This window comes from Rhinoraja longicauda, chromosome 4 (assembly GCF_053455715.1).
Source record: "Rhinoraja longicauda isolate Sanriku21f chromosome 4, sRhiLon1.1, whole genome shotgun sequence".
NCBI classification, from domain to species: Eukaryota; Metazoa; Chordata; class Chondrichthyes; order Rajiformes; family Arhynchobatidae; genus Rhinoraja; species Rhinoraja longicauda.
The window spans coordinates 76,228,884-76,245,416 of NC_135956.1; the positions used below are offsets into that span (position 1 = coordinate 76,228,884).

General features: G+C 39.6%; 1 protein-coding gene across 3 annotated transcripts in view; it reads left to right on the plus strand.

Annotated features, from left to right (window-relative positions):
• Positions 1-16,533, plus strand: part of prex2 (phosphatidylinositol-3,4,5-trisphosphate-dependent Rac exchange factor 2) — a 264,841-nt gene that overhangs the window by 44,042 nt on the left and 204,266 nt on the right. For 2 of the 3 annotated variants that reach the window (XM_078398117.1, XM_078398118.1), the window contains exons 1-2: positions 14,216-14,313; positions 15,261-15,422. In XM_078398117.1, coding sequence (XP_078254243.1) covers positions 14,218-14,313; positions 15,261-15,422 — 258 coding nt within the window. In that variant the 5' untranslated portion in view covers positions 14,216-14,217. Of the gene's footprint in view, positions 1-8,050; positions 8,123-8,669; positions 8,793-11,467; positions 11,573-14,211; positions 14,314-15,260; positions 15,423-16,533 lie in introns of those variants that run through there. The other variant, XM_078398119.1, reaches the window with a different exon arrangement.

Consider the following 16,533-nt stretch of genomic DNA (forward strand, 5'->3'; position numbering starts at 1 on the left):
ATCAGTACCCCGTTCCTGCCTTGTCCCCATACCCCCTGACTCCGCTATCCTTAAGAGCTCTATCTAGCTCTTGAATGCATTCAGAGAATTGGCCTACACTGCCTTCTGAGGCAGAGTCCTAGTGCATCAGCCACTGAAAGGAAGCATGCAGGTACAGCAGGCAGTGAAGAAAGCCAATGGAATGTTGGCCTTCATAACAAGAGGAGTTGAGTATAGGAGCAAAGAGGTCCATCTGCAGTTGTACAGGGCCCTGGTGAGACCGCACCTGAAGTGCTGTGTGTAATTTTGGTCTCCAAATTTGAGGAAGGATATTCTTGCTATTGAGGGCGTGCAGCGTAGGTTTACTAGGTTAATTCCCGGAATGGCGGGACTGTTGTATGTTGAAAGACTGGAGTAAGTAGGCTTGTATACACTGGAATTTAGGATGAGAGGGGATCTTATTGAAACATATAAGATTATTAAGGGGTTGGACACGTTAAAGGCAGGAAACATGTTCCCAATGTTGGGGGAGTCGAGAACCGGGGCCACAGTTTAGGAATTAGGGGTAGGCCATTTAGAACGGAGATGAGGAAAAACCTTTTCAGTCAGAGAGTTGTAAATCTGTGGAATTCTCTGCCTCAGAAGGCGGTGGAGGGCAATTCTCTGAGTGCTTTCAAGAGAGAGCTAGATAGAGCTCTTAAGGATACCGGAGTCGGGGGGTATGGGGAGAAGGCAGGAACGGGGTACTGATTGGGAATGACCAGCTATGATCACGTTGAATAGTGGTGCTGCTGGCTCGAAGGGCCGAATGGCCTACTCCTGCACCTATTGTCTAAACTCCATCTGCCATTGTTCTGCCCATTTCACCAAAACTTCAATATCTCTCTATGGCTTAAAACTATCTTCTGCATAATCAATATCTCCACTAGTCATCATATTATCCACAGACTTAGTGATCATTCCTCCCACATCCAAGTTATTCATACATATAGCAAACAGCAAGGCTCCCATTATCCATGTTCTCCCATAACCTATCAAAAGTACGAAATGACATATTGCTGACTCAATATGTACAGGTTAAACATGAATGCTCTATTTATGTGAGCTCAAATTGTACATTACTTAATGGAGAACACAAAGTAGTCCACATATGGTCACCTAGGATCTGGATCTTTCTGTCAACATTAGTATATATTACCCATCCCTAATTGCCTTTGAACTGAGTGGAATGGTGGACCATTTCAGAATCAACCACGTTGGTCAGTTTGGAGTTACTGATAGGCCAGTTCAGTATGGACAGAAAATTCAATTACTTTCCCCCACCTCCCCTACAAAAAGGCATTTGTGAATGTGAATGGCTTTACTACCATCTGGTGCTGTTCATCACTGCAACTTGTGCTTACTAATTTATCGACGTGAGGAACTGCAGATGCTGGTTTACAAATAAAGATACAAAGTTCTGGAGTAACTCAGCAAGTCAAGCAGCATCTCTGGAGAACATAGATAGGACCATGTTAACTGTTGTTAGCTGTTTAAATGTTATTAATTTACAGTTTATTCCATGAATTTAAATTGTACAACTGGCGAAGTGGGATTTGATTGTTCGTCAACTTTTCTGGCTTACTCGTCCAGTAATTTAGGTGTTGCTGCACCAGCATGCATGTTATACCAGCACATTCAAACGGGTGCAACAAAATACTACAATGTTCGCTTCGCCACGGCACCGCCATCATACACTAGTTATGTTCTTTGAAAACTGTTGCCCTTCTGAAGACTCTTGGAATATAGTTTTTGTGAGATGTTTATTTGTGTAGCTTTATAAACATCTTCTAATAGTTATCAGTGGTGCAGCTGGTGGGGTTGCTTACTCACTCCACCAGAGACTCTGGTTCAATCCTGACCTTGGGTGGTGTCTGCGTGGAGTTTGTGGGTTTCATCTGGGTACACAGGTTTCTTCCTACATTTAGTTTAGAGATATAGCATGTTCACTGGGAGAACTCAGGGAGCTGATGCCCTTAAATGTGCATCAGCTCAATGATCGTCAAACTTCCCTCATTTCAATGATTTTTGTCACATAACAACATTTCTGAAACACATGACTACCTGGTTAAAGTAGATATATATGTAAATACTCTTGCTCGATCACAAATTTATATTTTGATATTAAATGTACAATAATTATAACTTTGACCAAGATGAATTGCCTACAGCAGCCACTGTGATGAAAATTCAAAATGACCCAATTTCATTATGAAACCATGTTTTTCTGTATTTTTGGGAAAAATGTATTGCAACAGGTAAAAATGTTTGAATATCAAATGCATTGATTAATTGATTGATTAAACGATACAGCATGTAAACAGGCCCTTTGTTTCACCAAATCCATGTTGACCATTGATCAGCGGTTCACACTAGCTCTATATTATCCTAGATGCTAATTAACCCACACACCCGCACGTCTTTGGGATATGGGAGGAAATCGGAGGATCCGGTTGAGACCCAGGCGATCATGGGGAGAAAGTGCAAACTCCACACCGACAGCACCCAAGGTCAGGATCAAACCCAGCTGCTGTGAGGCAGCTGCTCCACCAGCTGCACCTCTGCATCACCCCAATGGATGTTTCTATCTCCATTTAGCCATTAATCTAGATGATCATTATTTCAAAAATATTTGTGAAAGAAAAACGCATTTTGTCCTTGTGCAGCCATTTAATTTGTGTCTAGGTTCTCTTGTGGTGAGTTTTTATTGTATTATCCTAAGATACACAATGTACAACAAGGGTTCAGGAACAGAGTTTCCTGCGTTGCTAAGGAATCTTGTCAAAAGGTATCCGGTAATTATAGCTGCTTTTGTATCCTTATCATTCCCAACACAAAGCCTTGTCTCAGCTTGAATCCATGTACATTACAACCAATGGCATGCATGTGAAACGTAGTTACTGTTGTAATGTAGGAAGGTAACTGTAATTAGGAACCTCCTTCCTGCATCTAATCTGTCCAGACCTGTTGTAATTTCATAGGTTTCTATGAAACCTCCTGTCCTTCTAAATTCTAGTGAATATAGGTATAATTGACCCAATCTCGCTTCAAATGTCAGTCCGCTTTCCAAGAAACCGAGGATCAGTTTGGTGAATGAGGAGTAGGACTGAGATGAAAAGAAACTGCACTCAGAGCGTTGTAAATCTTTGTAATTCTCTATCCTGGACTGTTGTGGAAGCTCAATCGTTATACATACTCAAAATGCTTTCTAGGCATTACGGAATTGAAGTGAGACTGGGATAGTGCTGGAAAATGGCACCGAGGTTGAAGGTCACCCATGGTTTTGATGAATGGTGAAGCAGGCTTCAAGTTTAGACAATAGACAATAGGTGCAGGGGGAGGCCATTTGGCCCTTCGAGCCAGCACCGCCATTCAATGTGATCATGGCTGATCATTCTCAATCAGTACCCCGTTCCTGCCTTATCCCCATACCCCCTGACTCCGCTATCCTTAAGAGCTCTATCTAGTTCTCTCTTGAATGCATTCAGAGAATTGGCCTCCACTGCCTTCTGAGGCAGAGAATTCCACAGATTCACAACTCTCTGACTGAAAAGTTTTTCCTCATCTCAATTCTAAATGGTCTACCCCTTATTCTTAAATTGTCCCCCCTTGTTCTGGACTCCCCCAACATTGGGAACATGTTTTCTGCCTCTAATGTGTCCAACCCCTTAATAATCTTATACGTTTTGATAAGATCACCTCTCATCCTTCTAATATCCAGTGTATACAAGCCTAGTCGCTCCAGTCTTTCAACTTATGACAGTCCCGCCATTCCGGGAATTAACCTAGTAAACCTATGCTACACGCCCTCAATAGCAAGAATATCCTTCCTCAAATTTGGAGACCAAAACTGCACACAGTACTCCAGGTGCAGTCTCACTAGGGCCCTGTACAACTGCAGAAGGACCTCTTTGCTCCTATACTCAACTCCTCTTGTTATGAAGGCCAACATTCCATTGGCTTTCTTCACTGCCTGCTGTACCTGCATGCTTCCTTTCAGTGACTGATGCACTAGGACACCTAGATCTCGTTGTACGTCCCCTTTTCCTAACTTGACACCATTCAGATTATACTCTGCCTTCCTATTCTTACCACCAAAGTGGATAACCTCACACTTATCCACATTAAACTTCATCTGCCATGCATCCTCCCACTCACACAACCTGTCCAAGTCACCCTGCAACCTCATAGCATCTTCCTCATAGTTCACACTACCACCCAGCTTTGTATCATCTGCAAATTTGCTAATGGTACTTTTAATCCCTTCATCCAAGTTACTTCTCCGTTTGCTGATCATAATGGATTCCTTATTTGTGGCAGGAAAATTTGATACGGTTGGTCCCATACATAACAGACTTCAGTTTGGGTGCATGTGAAGCAGAATTACAAACCACGTTAAGAAGGATTTGTGTAGATATAAAATGCGTAGCTTAACTCTCCTTTATTGAAAGTTTATATTTATTTTGCCATTGAAGATACAAAAGCAAAAAGCCATGCAGGCCTTGCAATGGAAAAAAAAACAATGAGAAAAATCCTGAGATAGATGGAAGCCAACTGTTGAGAGAGAGTTGTAAGATAATTTGCATCAGTCGCATCAAAATGTATTGGCTCATGATAGACGCTGAAGGGAAAGAACACACAACTATTTGTACTTTTCAATGGCTTTTACATAAACGTTAAGGGAGTGTAGCTTCTTCTTTGGGGATGATTTTGCAGAATATTATTTAGCTTATACATTTAGTCTTGTCAAGAGATTTGTTTCATGTTTAATTCTATTATATATGTTTGTATTAGCAACTGATTCAGAATCATGTGGAGAATCTGAGAAACTGAAGAGAGAGTCTGTTGTATCCTGTATTTTAAACACTTTAAGTGTGTGATGCAGGGTGAAACTATTGTTTCAAAAGGCTTAGGTTTTATCAAAGTATTAAATAGCAAAATTGCATTGTGCCAATATGGCATAACCACTTGTTGTACTTTAAACACATTGTCTGGCGAGTGGGATCTCATATCCATGATGAAAAAAAAATTAAAGACATTAATCTATATATTTAATCTTAATCATCTTAATCATCAAAGAAGTTTTTAACATAGATAGTTGTCAGAATAAATAAAATTACCGGAGAATTAATAGGTTCAACGAGAAACATGATTTATTAAAGATAATTTATTTCATAAACTTATTTTAATGCTTGAAATTAATCTGTTGATTATTTGCTTTTGCTTGCATTTCAATGAGATATTGCACAGATTAAGCAATACTAAATTCAAATTTTCTTTTGGTGTTATCAAATTCCTGTTCCTTTTAAATAGTCTAGCTTCCTTTTTTCTTAAACTTTAACAAAAGTGGCTATGTCAGCCTGAGTCCATTGGTATTGTCTCCTCAAAATTTAGAATTTAAATTATTTTTCTTACCTAATTGGTGTTGAGTTTATTAATTTCATCTTGACTTACATCCACAACATGTCATGTGGACTCCTCAAATATTTAATGATATATTTATTGTTTATCTCCATAAATATCTTATTAATCTTAATTGCATCAAAATGGATGAATGTCAAACTGCTTCAGTTCCTGATTGATTAAAATATTAAAAAATTAAAGCTTAAATATTTGCACTATAATAAGCTCAGAAAAAAATTCAGAAGTTCACATGAGTTACATGTGACAAGAAAGTGAGACTGAGCTATATAAGAAAATATTGGGGTGTCATTGTCAATGAGAGAGATTTCATAAGACCTGAGGTATAGGCAGGGAATTCTGGACTTGGGATCTGGAGAGCAAAAGTTACAGCTGCTACTCGTGGAGTGATTACGCTGAGGAAGATCCTGGCTAATGGGCAGAATATTGGAGACCTTACCAGATGCATAAGGTCTTGTGCGCACAGTTCGACTTCAGACTAAGAGCAACATCTTGGAAAGACCGATAACGAAGATATGTCTGCTCCTCGAAGCTGAAACCTAAGTACAGCAAAGACTGGTGGCCTTTAAGATTGAAGAATCACTGAAGTAGATTAGATGCCAACATATAGTGCATGCTTTTTTTTTGATTATGTGTGAAGTTTTTATGGCTCCTTTTAAAGTTTGTTAATAATTGTTTCGTTATATACTTAGAACAATTAGGGGCCGGTGTGTAGGAGCCATTTGTGTTTATTAGCTGTTTTAGCGTATTATATTATTTTGTATCCATCCTGTTTTTGGACACTTGGAGGTTGTCGTGAGATGAATACATATATGGGCATTAATGGACTGGGAGGAGCCAGAATTATGAGTATAATTGGGAACGCAGAGATGTGATGCGTCAGACACGAAGGAGCCATGGCTAGATACAGTTCTTAACAAGTCGATGATGGGAGAAATACTATCTGTTTGTAGCACTACTTCAATAAACGACTCATTAAAATGAAACGTTGTGAAGATCTCTCTGTTGTTGTTTGCATCAGGAGTGATCACTCCACTCCTTTCGTGAAGTGGTGACTAAAGGAGACGACTCGATGGTAAGAATCAAAGTTGCCACTATACCTTCTTTTCATGAAATGTAGGAAAATAACTGCAGATGCTGGTACAAATCGAAGGTATTTATTCACAAAATGCTGGAGTAACTCAGCAGGTCAGGCAGCATCTCAGGAGAGAAGGAATGGGTGACATTTCTAGTTCTGAAGAAGGGTCTCGACCCGAAACGTCACCCATTCCTTCTCTCCTGAGATGCTGCCTGACCTGCTGAGTTACTCCAGCATTTTGTGAATAAATACCTTTTCATGAAATGTCTATATGCAATAGGGAACATTGGCGAAAACTAAGACTTCCAAATGCATCACAGTAGTTAATATCTACAATACAATACAATATATATTTATTGTCATTGTACAGGGGTACAACGAGATTGGGAATGCACCTCCCATACGATGCAATAAATTAATTAGATACCCTCGGTATTAATTTAAACAACCCAATGAAACAAATTAGAACGGTTTTAAAACAGAATAAAGTGCAAGTAGATCTGTGCCGGTTCACTGTCAATGTGACCATCCGGCTCAGCAGGACCGGTTCATAGCAGCTAATGCCCTGGGGATAAAGCTGTTCCTGAGTCTGGAGGTGCGGGCGTAGAAGGCCTTCTATCGTCTGCCCGATGGTAGAAGTTCGAACAGACTGTTGCAGGGGTGTGAAGAGTCTTTGTGGATGCTGGTGGCTTTTCTGAGGCATCGTGTGTTGTAGATGCCCTCCAAGGCTGGTAGCTGTGTTCCGATAGTCCTCTGAGCTCTATGGACTACCCGCTGAAGAGCTTTCCTCTTTGCCTCCGTGCAGCTGAGATACCACACAGGGATGCCATGTGTTAGAATGCTCTCTATGGTGCAGCGGTAGAAGGTCGTCAGCAGCTGTTGGGGTAGACCAGACTTTTTCAGTGTTCTTAGGTAGAACAGTTCTTGCTGTGCCTTCTTGACCAGCGCAGCAGTGTTAGTGGACCATGTTAGGTCCTCCGAAATGTGAGTGCCCAGAAACTTGAAGCTGGGCACTCTCTCCACACTGTCCCGGTTGATAAAGATCGGGGCGTATTCCCCGTTGTTATTGAGTTATTAATGCACTACTGCCATTGATTTAAAAAAATGCATAAAGTCATGAGTTTCCATTAATTGAATCCATACTATTGAAACCTGGTGTAAGCAGATCCAGCTTATGCATTATTAAAAAACACAAATGAAAAGCAACGCAGATAAAATATGACTCCAAAATGATCACTCAGCAAAATCAGCATAAAATTAATGAAAAAATAAAATTTAGTGCTGTCCTTGTCTCTAATTGTTCATATATAATAAATAATCTGAAACTCATTAGGTTATGCTGACTGTTTTTACTGAATTAATAAATAATGAAGAATCTGTCTAATTGCATGGTCTATACATTTCCCTTCCTTGCGATTACTCAACACCAATTAGGATTGTCTGATGGAACATGAAGCATTTCAATACTGGTAAACTATTTTTAATGTTTACTATCTCAAGATAAATTAATTTAATTATTTTTCTTTATATCAGGCCTTTCTTCAGAGAATGATCCAGCATGCAGCTTCACGAGTTGACAAAAATGTAACTGAAGAAACTGTTAAGGTAAGAATCATATAAATAAGAACAAATTTGTTCCTTTGAGCCTATTTCATGACAAATATGTCATTTGAGCAGCATATATTTAGAAACCACTGCTGGTTTCCAAGTCCGTGTGCGATCAGTGAGACTACAGTATAAATGGAGTCAGCTTAGGCAACAGGAAAAATGTCCTCAATATTGCAGCTGAAAAAAATTATTATCAATTGTGTTTTCTTTATTTATCATTCCTAGATTTTGCATTGATGTGAAGTTGGTGTGAACAGGATTAGATCTATTGTGATGGTATTTGTGTCTAGAAGTTGGTCTGGCACTTGCATAAGAACGATATGGGTGATCAACTGGAAAGTTAACTGGGCATATGGAGGCATATCTCAGCATTAATCATGGGTTTTGGTGAAGTAGGGAGAAAATGTACTTGGCGTGGGTATGGAAGTAGCATAGGGAGAAAGAAGAGAGTGTTGAAAATAACTCTTGACAAAAACTATTTTGACAATACAATTTGACAATTGTTACAAACTCTGATTTTGTGATTTTTGATATTTACTTTCAGACATTGTTTTCTAATATTGAGGACATTCTTGGAGTCCACAAAGAATTCTTGAGTATGATAGAGCAGTGTCTGCAGCCTGAACCCAGTGCCCAACATGAATTGGGAAGTTGCTTTCTTCAATTTGTAAGTGTTACTATCTCTGACCAGACTGTCTCTGACCAAATACTTCCTCATGTTCTGCACTGATTTCATGTCCAATATTCTAACGAAAGAAACATGTTTTTATTTATCTATGGTATTACCACCAAAATCACTTTTTTTCAATATAATCTTTTCCATAACTTTGCAATCACTGTTTTCACTTTGTAGTTGTGTTTCTATGTAAAACTGTTTGTGTAACAATTAATATCATAACTCCAGCTTTTGTTTGAATCTCGGGGTGATGACATTTTAACAGATCTGGGTGACGCTGGGGATAAACAAATTTTAGTAAGTGGAGAAGGAAAGAAAGAACAAAAGGGAGAACATGGAAAATAGGTGCAGGAGTAGGCCATTCGGCCCTTCGAGCCAGCACCGCCATTCAATATGATCGTGGCTGATCATCCAAAATCAGTACCCCTTTCTGGCTTTTTCCCCATATCCGTTGATTCCCTTAGCTCCAAGGGCTAAATGTAACATTCTTGAAAACATCGAGTGAATTGGCCTCCACTGCCTTCTGTGGCAGAGAATTCCACAGATTCACAACTCTCTGGGTGAAAAAGTTTTTCCTCATCTCAGTCCTAAATGGCCTATCCTTTATTCTTAAACTGTGACCCCTGGTTCTGGACTCCCCCCAACATCGGGAACATTTTTCCTGCATCTACCCTGTCCAATCCTCTAAGAATTTTGTATGTTTCTATAAGATCCCCTCTCATCCTTCTAAATTCCAGCGAATACAAGCCCAGTCGACCCATTCTTTCATCATACGTCAGTCCTGCCATCCCGGGAATTAACCTGGTGAACTTTCACTGCACTCCCTCAATAGCAATAATGTCCTTCCTCAAATTAAGAGACCAAAATTGCACACAATACTCCAGGTGTGGTCTCACCAGGGCCCTGTACAACTGCAGTAGGACCTCCTTGTTCCTAAACTCAAATCCTCTTGCAATGACGGACAACATGCCATTGAGTTTATTCACTGCCTGCTGTACCTGCTTGCTTATTTTCAGTGACTGATGTACAAGAACACCCAGGTCTCGTTGCACTTCCCCTTCTCCTAATCTGACACCATTCAGATAATAATCTGCCTTCCTGTTCTTGCCACCAAAGTGGATAACCTCCCATTTAACAACATTATACTGCATCTGCCATGCTTCTGCCCACTCACCCAACTTATCCAAGTCACTCTGCAGCCTCATAGCATCCTCCTCGCAGCTCACACTACCACCCAGCTTTGTGTCATCCGCAAACTTAGAGATGTTACATTTATTCATTTATATATTTATATATACATTTATACAAATTCAAACTACAACCAATGGCAGGGGCCTGCATCCGAGCGAGGCCCCCCTTCCCCCCCTTGGAAACAAAGTGCTATCAGCCGCAGACTGGTAAAGCAATACACACAGTGCTAGCTGCTTAGCATGTGGAGTTTTAATCAAAGCGCTGTTGGCTACAGCGCTATGGGCTTTAAATATAGCACTACTGGCCACAGCGCTGTGGGTCACAGACTGTTCGAGCAAAATTCTTATTACACATATATGATAATATTTAAGTTGCATTTGGACAGATAATGAACAGGGAGGAGATGGAGGGTCATAACCATGTGCAAGCAGGTGGGATTAGTTTAGATTGGTACCATGGTTGGCACCAACTAGGTGGTCCAAAACGCCTGTTTCAGTGCTGTCCCGTTCTACGTTCTATATTTCATTGATATGTTACTGTGTAACATCTTTTTAGAACTGAATTATAAGCACAGATCATTAATTAAATAACATCTGGAATTCTGGAGAATTTGCCAATCCACCACCACCAAATTTGTGAGCGTGCCAGATTAACACAGCTTTAGTATCATTAGGTTTGGAGTATTTAAAGGGGCAGGCCTCGAGCCCACAACCCTCCACAATGCCACAATGCAACACTCCCAAGCAAAGTGTTGCACAATAGTTCTCTGTTTTACTGCAACTCATCAAACAATCCATTTGTCCTTGGGAGTGCACAAACGGTAATCCATTATTGTTGGGGTAAGATACTGATAAATAAATCTCACGGGTAGCTCAGGAGGAGTTATCTGCTATATAAAAGGGAACTTACTATCTCAAAAATCAAGAAGGATGCATTTAGTAGAGAAAGAAGCAAATGGACATACAGACTGGATGAGGTCAACCGAAGTGGAGTGTTCATTGCAACAGGTCATGTCAGTACCTCACTGGATGGAAATGATTGCACCACGAGGTGTCTGATCCGACAGGCGCACTGTAGAAAGCATCTTATTGGGTATATACAACTTAGTTTGGCAACAACTCTGCCCAAATCCGCGAGAAATCAGAGAGTTGTGGGCAAAGCACCGTCCATCACACAAATCTGCTGAGCCCGTCTTGATTCTGTCTACTCTTCATACTGCCTCGTGAAAGCAGCTAACAAAATCAAAGACCATTTATGCTCCTCCCCCCCCATCCCACTCCATCTGGCAGAAGATGCAAAAGGCAGCAATCACGCACCACTAGATTCAAGGACAGATTCTTCCCCACTGCTATCCGAGTGCCGAGAGACATGTTGTTTGGAGCAATGTGACCCTTTGTGCAGCCTTCTGCTAGAAGCCTTGCTCCATCATTTCTGTGTTTTTCCTTATTGTGTTCCTTTATTGTTTGAAAATGCAGAAACACCGATTTTCTATCTATGATGAGTATTGCAGTAATCACGAAAAAGCACAAAGGTTGCTATTGGAACTGAATAAAATGCGGACTGTGAGGACGTTTTTACTAGTAAGGACACCATTTTATGCGATTGTAAAATGTGTTTAGTTGAATTGTTTTGAAGGCAAAGCAAAGTGATATTGTGCACAACAAATTATCTTTTAATGATAAATAAGATTTTCAGAAAACCACTGTAGATGAATGGTTGCTGGTAGGATTGATCTAGGGGAAATCTCCTGGTTGATTTTAACTGCCTTCTTGTGAGGCAGCGTTAAAATGTTTCGTTTTTCTGTAAGTTAATATTTGCATGAGAACTTGCACCTGTACAGTTCATGAAGTATGCACTTACACTTATGGGAATGCAAAAGCATCCACATTTAATCACTTTTATATCTCTGAATGTATAATTTCGAAACTGCAAATAATGTGTGTATGACATTCGGTGCTTCATTTAGTTGATTGGGAAGAACAAGTAAGGATTTATATTTTATTCATGAAAGGTTTGTACTTAGGTGGCCAGTGATGTACATTTTCATGACGTTGACTGTCTTACCTGATGAATACCTTTGATGTTTTCTATTGAACTCATAGTGCTGGAGTAACTTAGTGGGTCAGGCAGCATCTCTGGAGGGTCTCGACCCGAAACGTCACCCATTCCTTGTCTCCAGAGATGCTGCCTGTCCCGCTGAGTTACTCCAGCTTTTTGTGTCTATCTCTGGAGGAAATGAACTGACGATGTTTCAGGTTGGGAGGATCTGAAAACAGGTCCCGACCCAAATGCTGCCTATCCATGTCCACAGGTACACTTCCTGACCCATTGAGTTGCTTGAATACTTTATGGGCATTGCAAGATTCCAACATCTGCCATTCCTTGTATCACCATCTTAATGTTTTTTACTTTTGTTTTGGATTTTCAACAACAAAACTATTTTTCTTATTTTTGAACCATTTTAACAGACCTATAATTCAAAATGTTATTTCAAGACTAGACCAAGTTGGGCCCAAACCTCTCCAGCATTGGTGCAGCACCCTCTTCTCCCCTCCTCCCCTCCCCCACTCCCCCCATCACCTCTCCCCTCCTCATCTCCCTTCCTCCACTCCCCCCTTCCCCTCCCCCACTCACCCTCCCCCACTCCCTCCCTCCCCTCCCCCACTCCCTCCCTCCCCTCTCCCACCCCCCTCCCTCCCCTCTCCCACCCCCCTCCCTCGCCCCCTCCTCCCTCCCTAGGAGATAGATTTAAACTTTAAAATGTGAATAACTAAAAATATAACACTGATTTCGATGAAACTTCTTCCATTAGCACCAAAGGGACAACGGTGAGTAAGGTGGGCCTAAAATTGTTGCGCTATTGTGTTCCGTTTTGGCTGTAGTTCAGGAACAAACAAACAAACAAACAAGAGTTTTAGTATATAGATGAGGTTATTTTTGCTTTGCAAATATCAAACTAAAGAACAAATAAATTGATGGTTTAAGTAGTAATACAATGGATAACATTAGGCTGGTGAAATGCAGGTGCAGGAATTATTTTCACACAGAGCCCAAGAAGATTTGGAATTTAACTCTGTAGGATGCATATCCTTGCATGTTAGTGCAAGTAGGTGGATAATATATAGAAACTTCTTTCTCCATGTATAATTTGAGGATGCAAGTTACGTCCCAAAGGATCCAAATCAGCAACATGTTATGCTGGAGCAATGTGGGAAAACCTCATCCAAACAAAGCCAAGTAGAATTCCCTAAAAGTCAATATATGAGGCTTCCACATCTTGAACTAATTTCCAACTCATTAATGCACTCCTGCCCGAACAATCCCAGGTGTATCATAGAGTCCCCAGCTGGAACTATCATAGGTTTTTAGTGCCTTTTAATTGAAAGATGTAAGTGAACACCAAAGGTTGTCTTTCATGATTCTGTGAGCTACAGAAACATTTGTACTTTCCCTTCAAGTCTCGTGATGGAGCTGCGATCTAAATCGCTGCAAGTTAGTAATTTAATAATTATGTTTGGTTTGGCACTTTCTCCTTGTTGTAATTCCTATTCTTTGTTTCTTCGTGTTGAAAATCAGCACAGGATTAATTCTTGTAATTCTCTCTTTCATTCATCACTGTGCCATGATTTTAGGTACTTAAACCATTTTACCATCTGAGATGTTTAAGTCATCCACCTGTAATCCATCGACTATTGGTGGATTAAACTATCTGAGTTAATAATATTGCTTTTCATAGGCCATGATTGGTATCTTAATACAGATATAGATACTTTCTCATAGAATTATTTATTACTGCTTTGACCTTTGAGTGTAGTTTTGCAACACATGAAAGGAAGCTTCGTGCCATCTAATCAGTACTTTGTGGTTTGCTCCATCTTTCATGCTTGGAGAGGAGTTGCGATTTAGTCCTTGACCATTTTAAAGAAAACCAGTTCTGGGAGTCTGCAATTTAAAATTCCTAATTGTTGGACTGTGAAATATCAATGCATGTGAAAAAGAATATTAGGAATCAGTTGCGTCATTAGAAATATGGCTTTACAAATGGATGGCTGGAGAGCAAGGATTTTTTTTGTGTAACTTGTATCACCCTTGACAATACCTCTGCAGTAGTTACATTTCTTGTGATTTATGGCTACAGGAATTGTTTTTTAACTATAATAAGTTGCACTAATATCAATGCATATACAATCTAATTCACTTTTTCATTTGGCTATACGAGGGTTGTATGCTGCTGGCAGGGCGGAAGAACCCTGATGTTCCACTTGAGGGCTATCTCGTGGCTCCAATACAAAGGATCTGCAAGTATCCACTTCTGCTAAAGGTACTCAAAATGTTGATATAAGTGGTAACATGATAGATGTGGATTTTTTTTTAACTAGAACCATATGTTGCTTCCTCTGTGACATTGAAATATTGAAGTAATATTCAGACCAAAATTGGTGCTGAGATTTCAAAAAATCAGTTGTTTTCTTTAACTTTGAGCCGTTGTAATGAAATAATTTCATTTTTAATTGGCTGCCGTGTTTGTGTAGTATTTTTGGTGCTCTGGGTTTAATATTCAGTACATGCACAACTCAACCCAAACAGTGGATGGTGGGATAGAAGTATGGATACGTCAGTGGAGGCTGTGGTTTAGCTAAGTAAGACTAACAAAGTTAAGTTTTCCCAAATATGGAAAAACTTGTGTCTTTCTTAAAAAAGAACACATTTATGAATACTTTGGAATTGCTTGAAACTTTAATTGTTTAGGCAAGTGTATGTTTTTGTATCTTTATAAGTTAGTCATTATTTGTGTTTATATTGAGAGATTTGAGAAGTTTGTGACTACATTAAGTTGGTTTTCTAACTTGTAAGATGAGAATACCAGTTGATGATAGACTGTCTTATATTTTTCGAAATTGTAATGTTCATGGTAACGAATCAACATTTTTTTGGGAACTAATATGAATCAGTTGTTAGATTTATTTCCAGTTCATGAAACCTTCTTTGAGAAATCTTTTTCATTTGTTTTATAACACAAGCAATTCCAAAGTATTCATAAATGTTATAACATAAAACAAATAAGATTGTTTCTAAACACATGTTTGCTTATTATTAATATAATTAATTTTCCATTCTCAGACTCACTAATAAAAGAGTCTTATTGAATACTTTGGAGAATAATTACCTTGAGGTGAAGCATAATTTTCTTTTACCACTGGAAGTAAACAGAAGTTAACATTTTTAGGAATTATTTTCGTGAGCAAATGTGCACTTGCATTTATTCAGGAATTGATGAAGAGGACACCAAAGAGGCACAATGACTATTCAGCAGTACTCGAAGCTCTTCAGGCCATGAAAACTGTTTGCTCCACCATTAATGAAGCCAAGCGACAAATGGAAAAGCTGGAAATTCTTGAAGAATGGCAGTCACACATTGAAGGATGGGAGGTATGTCTGCCCTTTCTATTTTAAACTTTTGTAACCTTGAAGTTAAAAGTTCAGCATGTTCCCAAACATGATGTTCTGTTTTAATGCTAGCAATGAGCAATTGCTGCATGGTGTATGAAAAAGAATGCAATTCTTTTTGTCATAGTATCGCTTCACATATTAGAGATATGTAGCACATTGATTGTGTATTTGGCCTGTTACATTTACTCTGGCTCTTTGAAAGAACTTTTCATTTCATCCTCTCCTACTTCTCTCCCCATTGTCACAGAACATGTTTTGGAATTTTAACCCAATGACAATAAAACATTGCAAAATATCTTAAGTCTGCATAGTGTATGAATGAATGAATACTTTATTGTCACATGTGACAAATCGCAGTGAAATGCTTTGATTGCATCTCCAAGGCATGCAAAAGTCACTGTATAAGTATACACAGTATCTGCACCAGGTCCCCCTTTATTTTCCCCCTCATGGCTCACCGCCCACGCCGGGTCCTCCATTGTCCATTGTTGATTGAGGTGGTGGAACACTTGGAAGTATTGATGTTCCAAAATTTCAGAGTTTTGGGTGATTTAGAAGTTGTAATAAAAGAAGCTTTAATGGATTGCTGCGTGTGTATTTTGTGTATTGTTTTTATTTGATACGCAATGTCGCTATTGCTGGTGAGGCACCATTAATTTTTCGTCTTTAATTTCAAATATCGTCTTGAACCTATGAAGACCATTGGGGTAAATGTTGAGGTAAAGTTGTTGCTGCAGTTTTGTTGCACAGGGAGCTTCAATAAATATACTCAGCCATGGTCAAGGAAAGTTTTGAGCAATTGGGTCACACTTAATCGGACGTTGTCTAAAGGTCGAGGTTAGTAGCAATGTGCTGATGAATGGAAGTAGCATGGTAATTGGTCCCATCCCGAAACATCACCTGTACTTTTTTTGTCTCCAGCCATGCTGCCTGACCCACTGAGTTACTCCAGCACTTTGTGTCTCTGGTAATTGGAAGTTTAACTACCACGTATTTGAATGCCTGGGTCCACAGCATTGTGAGTTAGAGAATTCCAAAAACTCATGACATGACTCATTCTTAGAAGACCGCTTCTTCATCTCAAATGGCT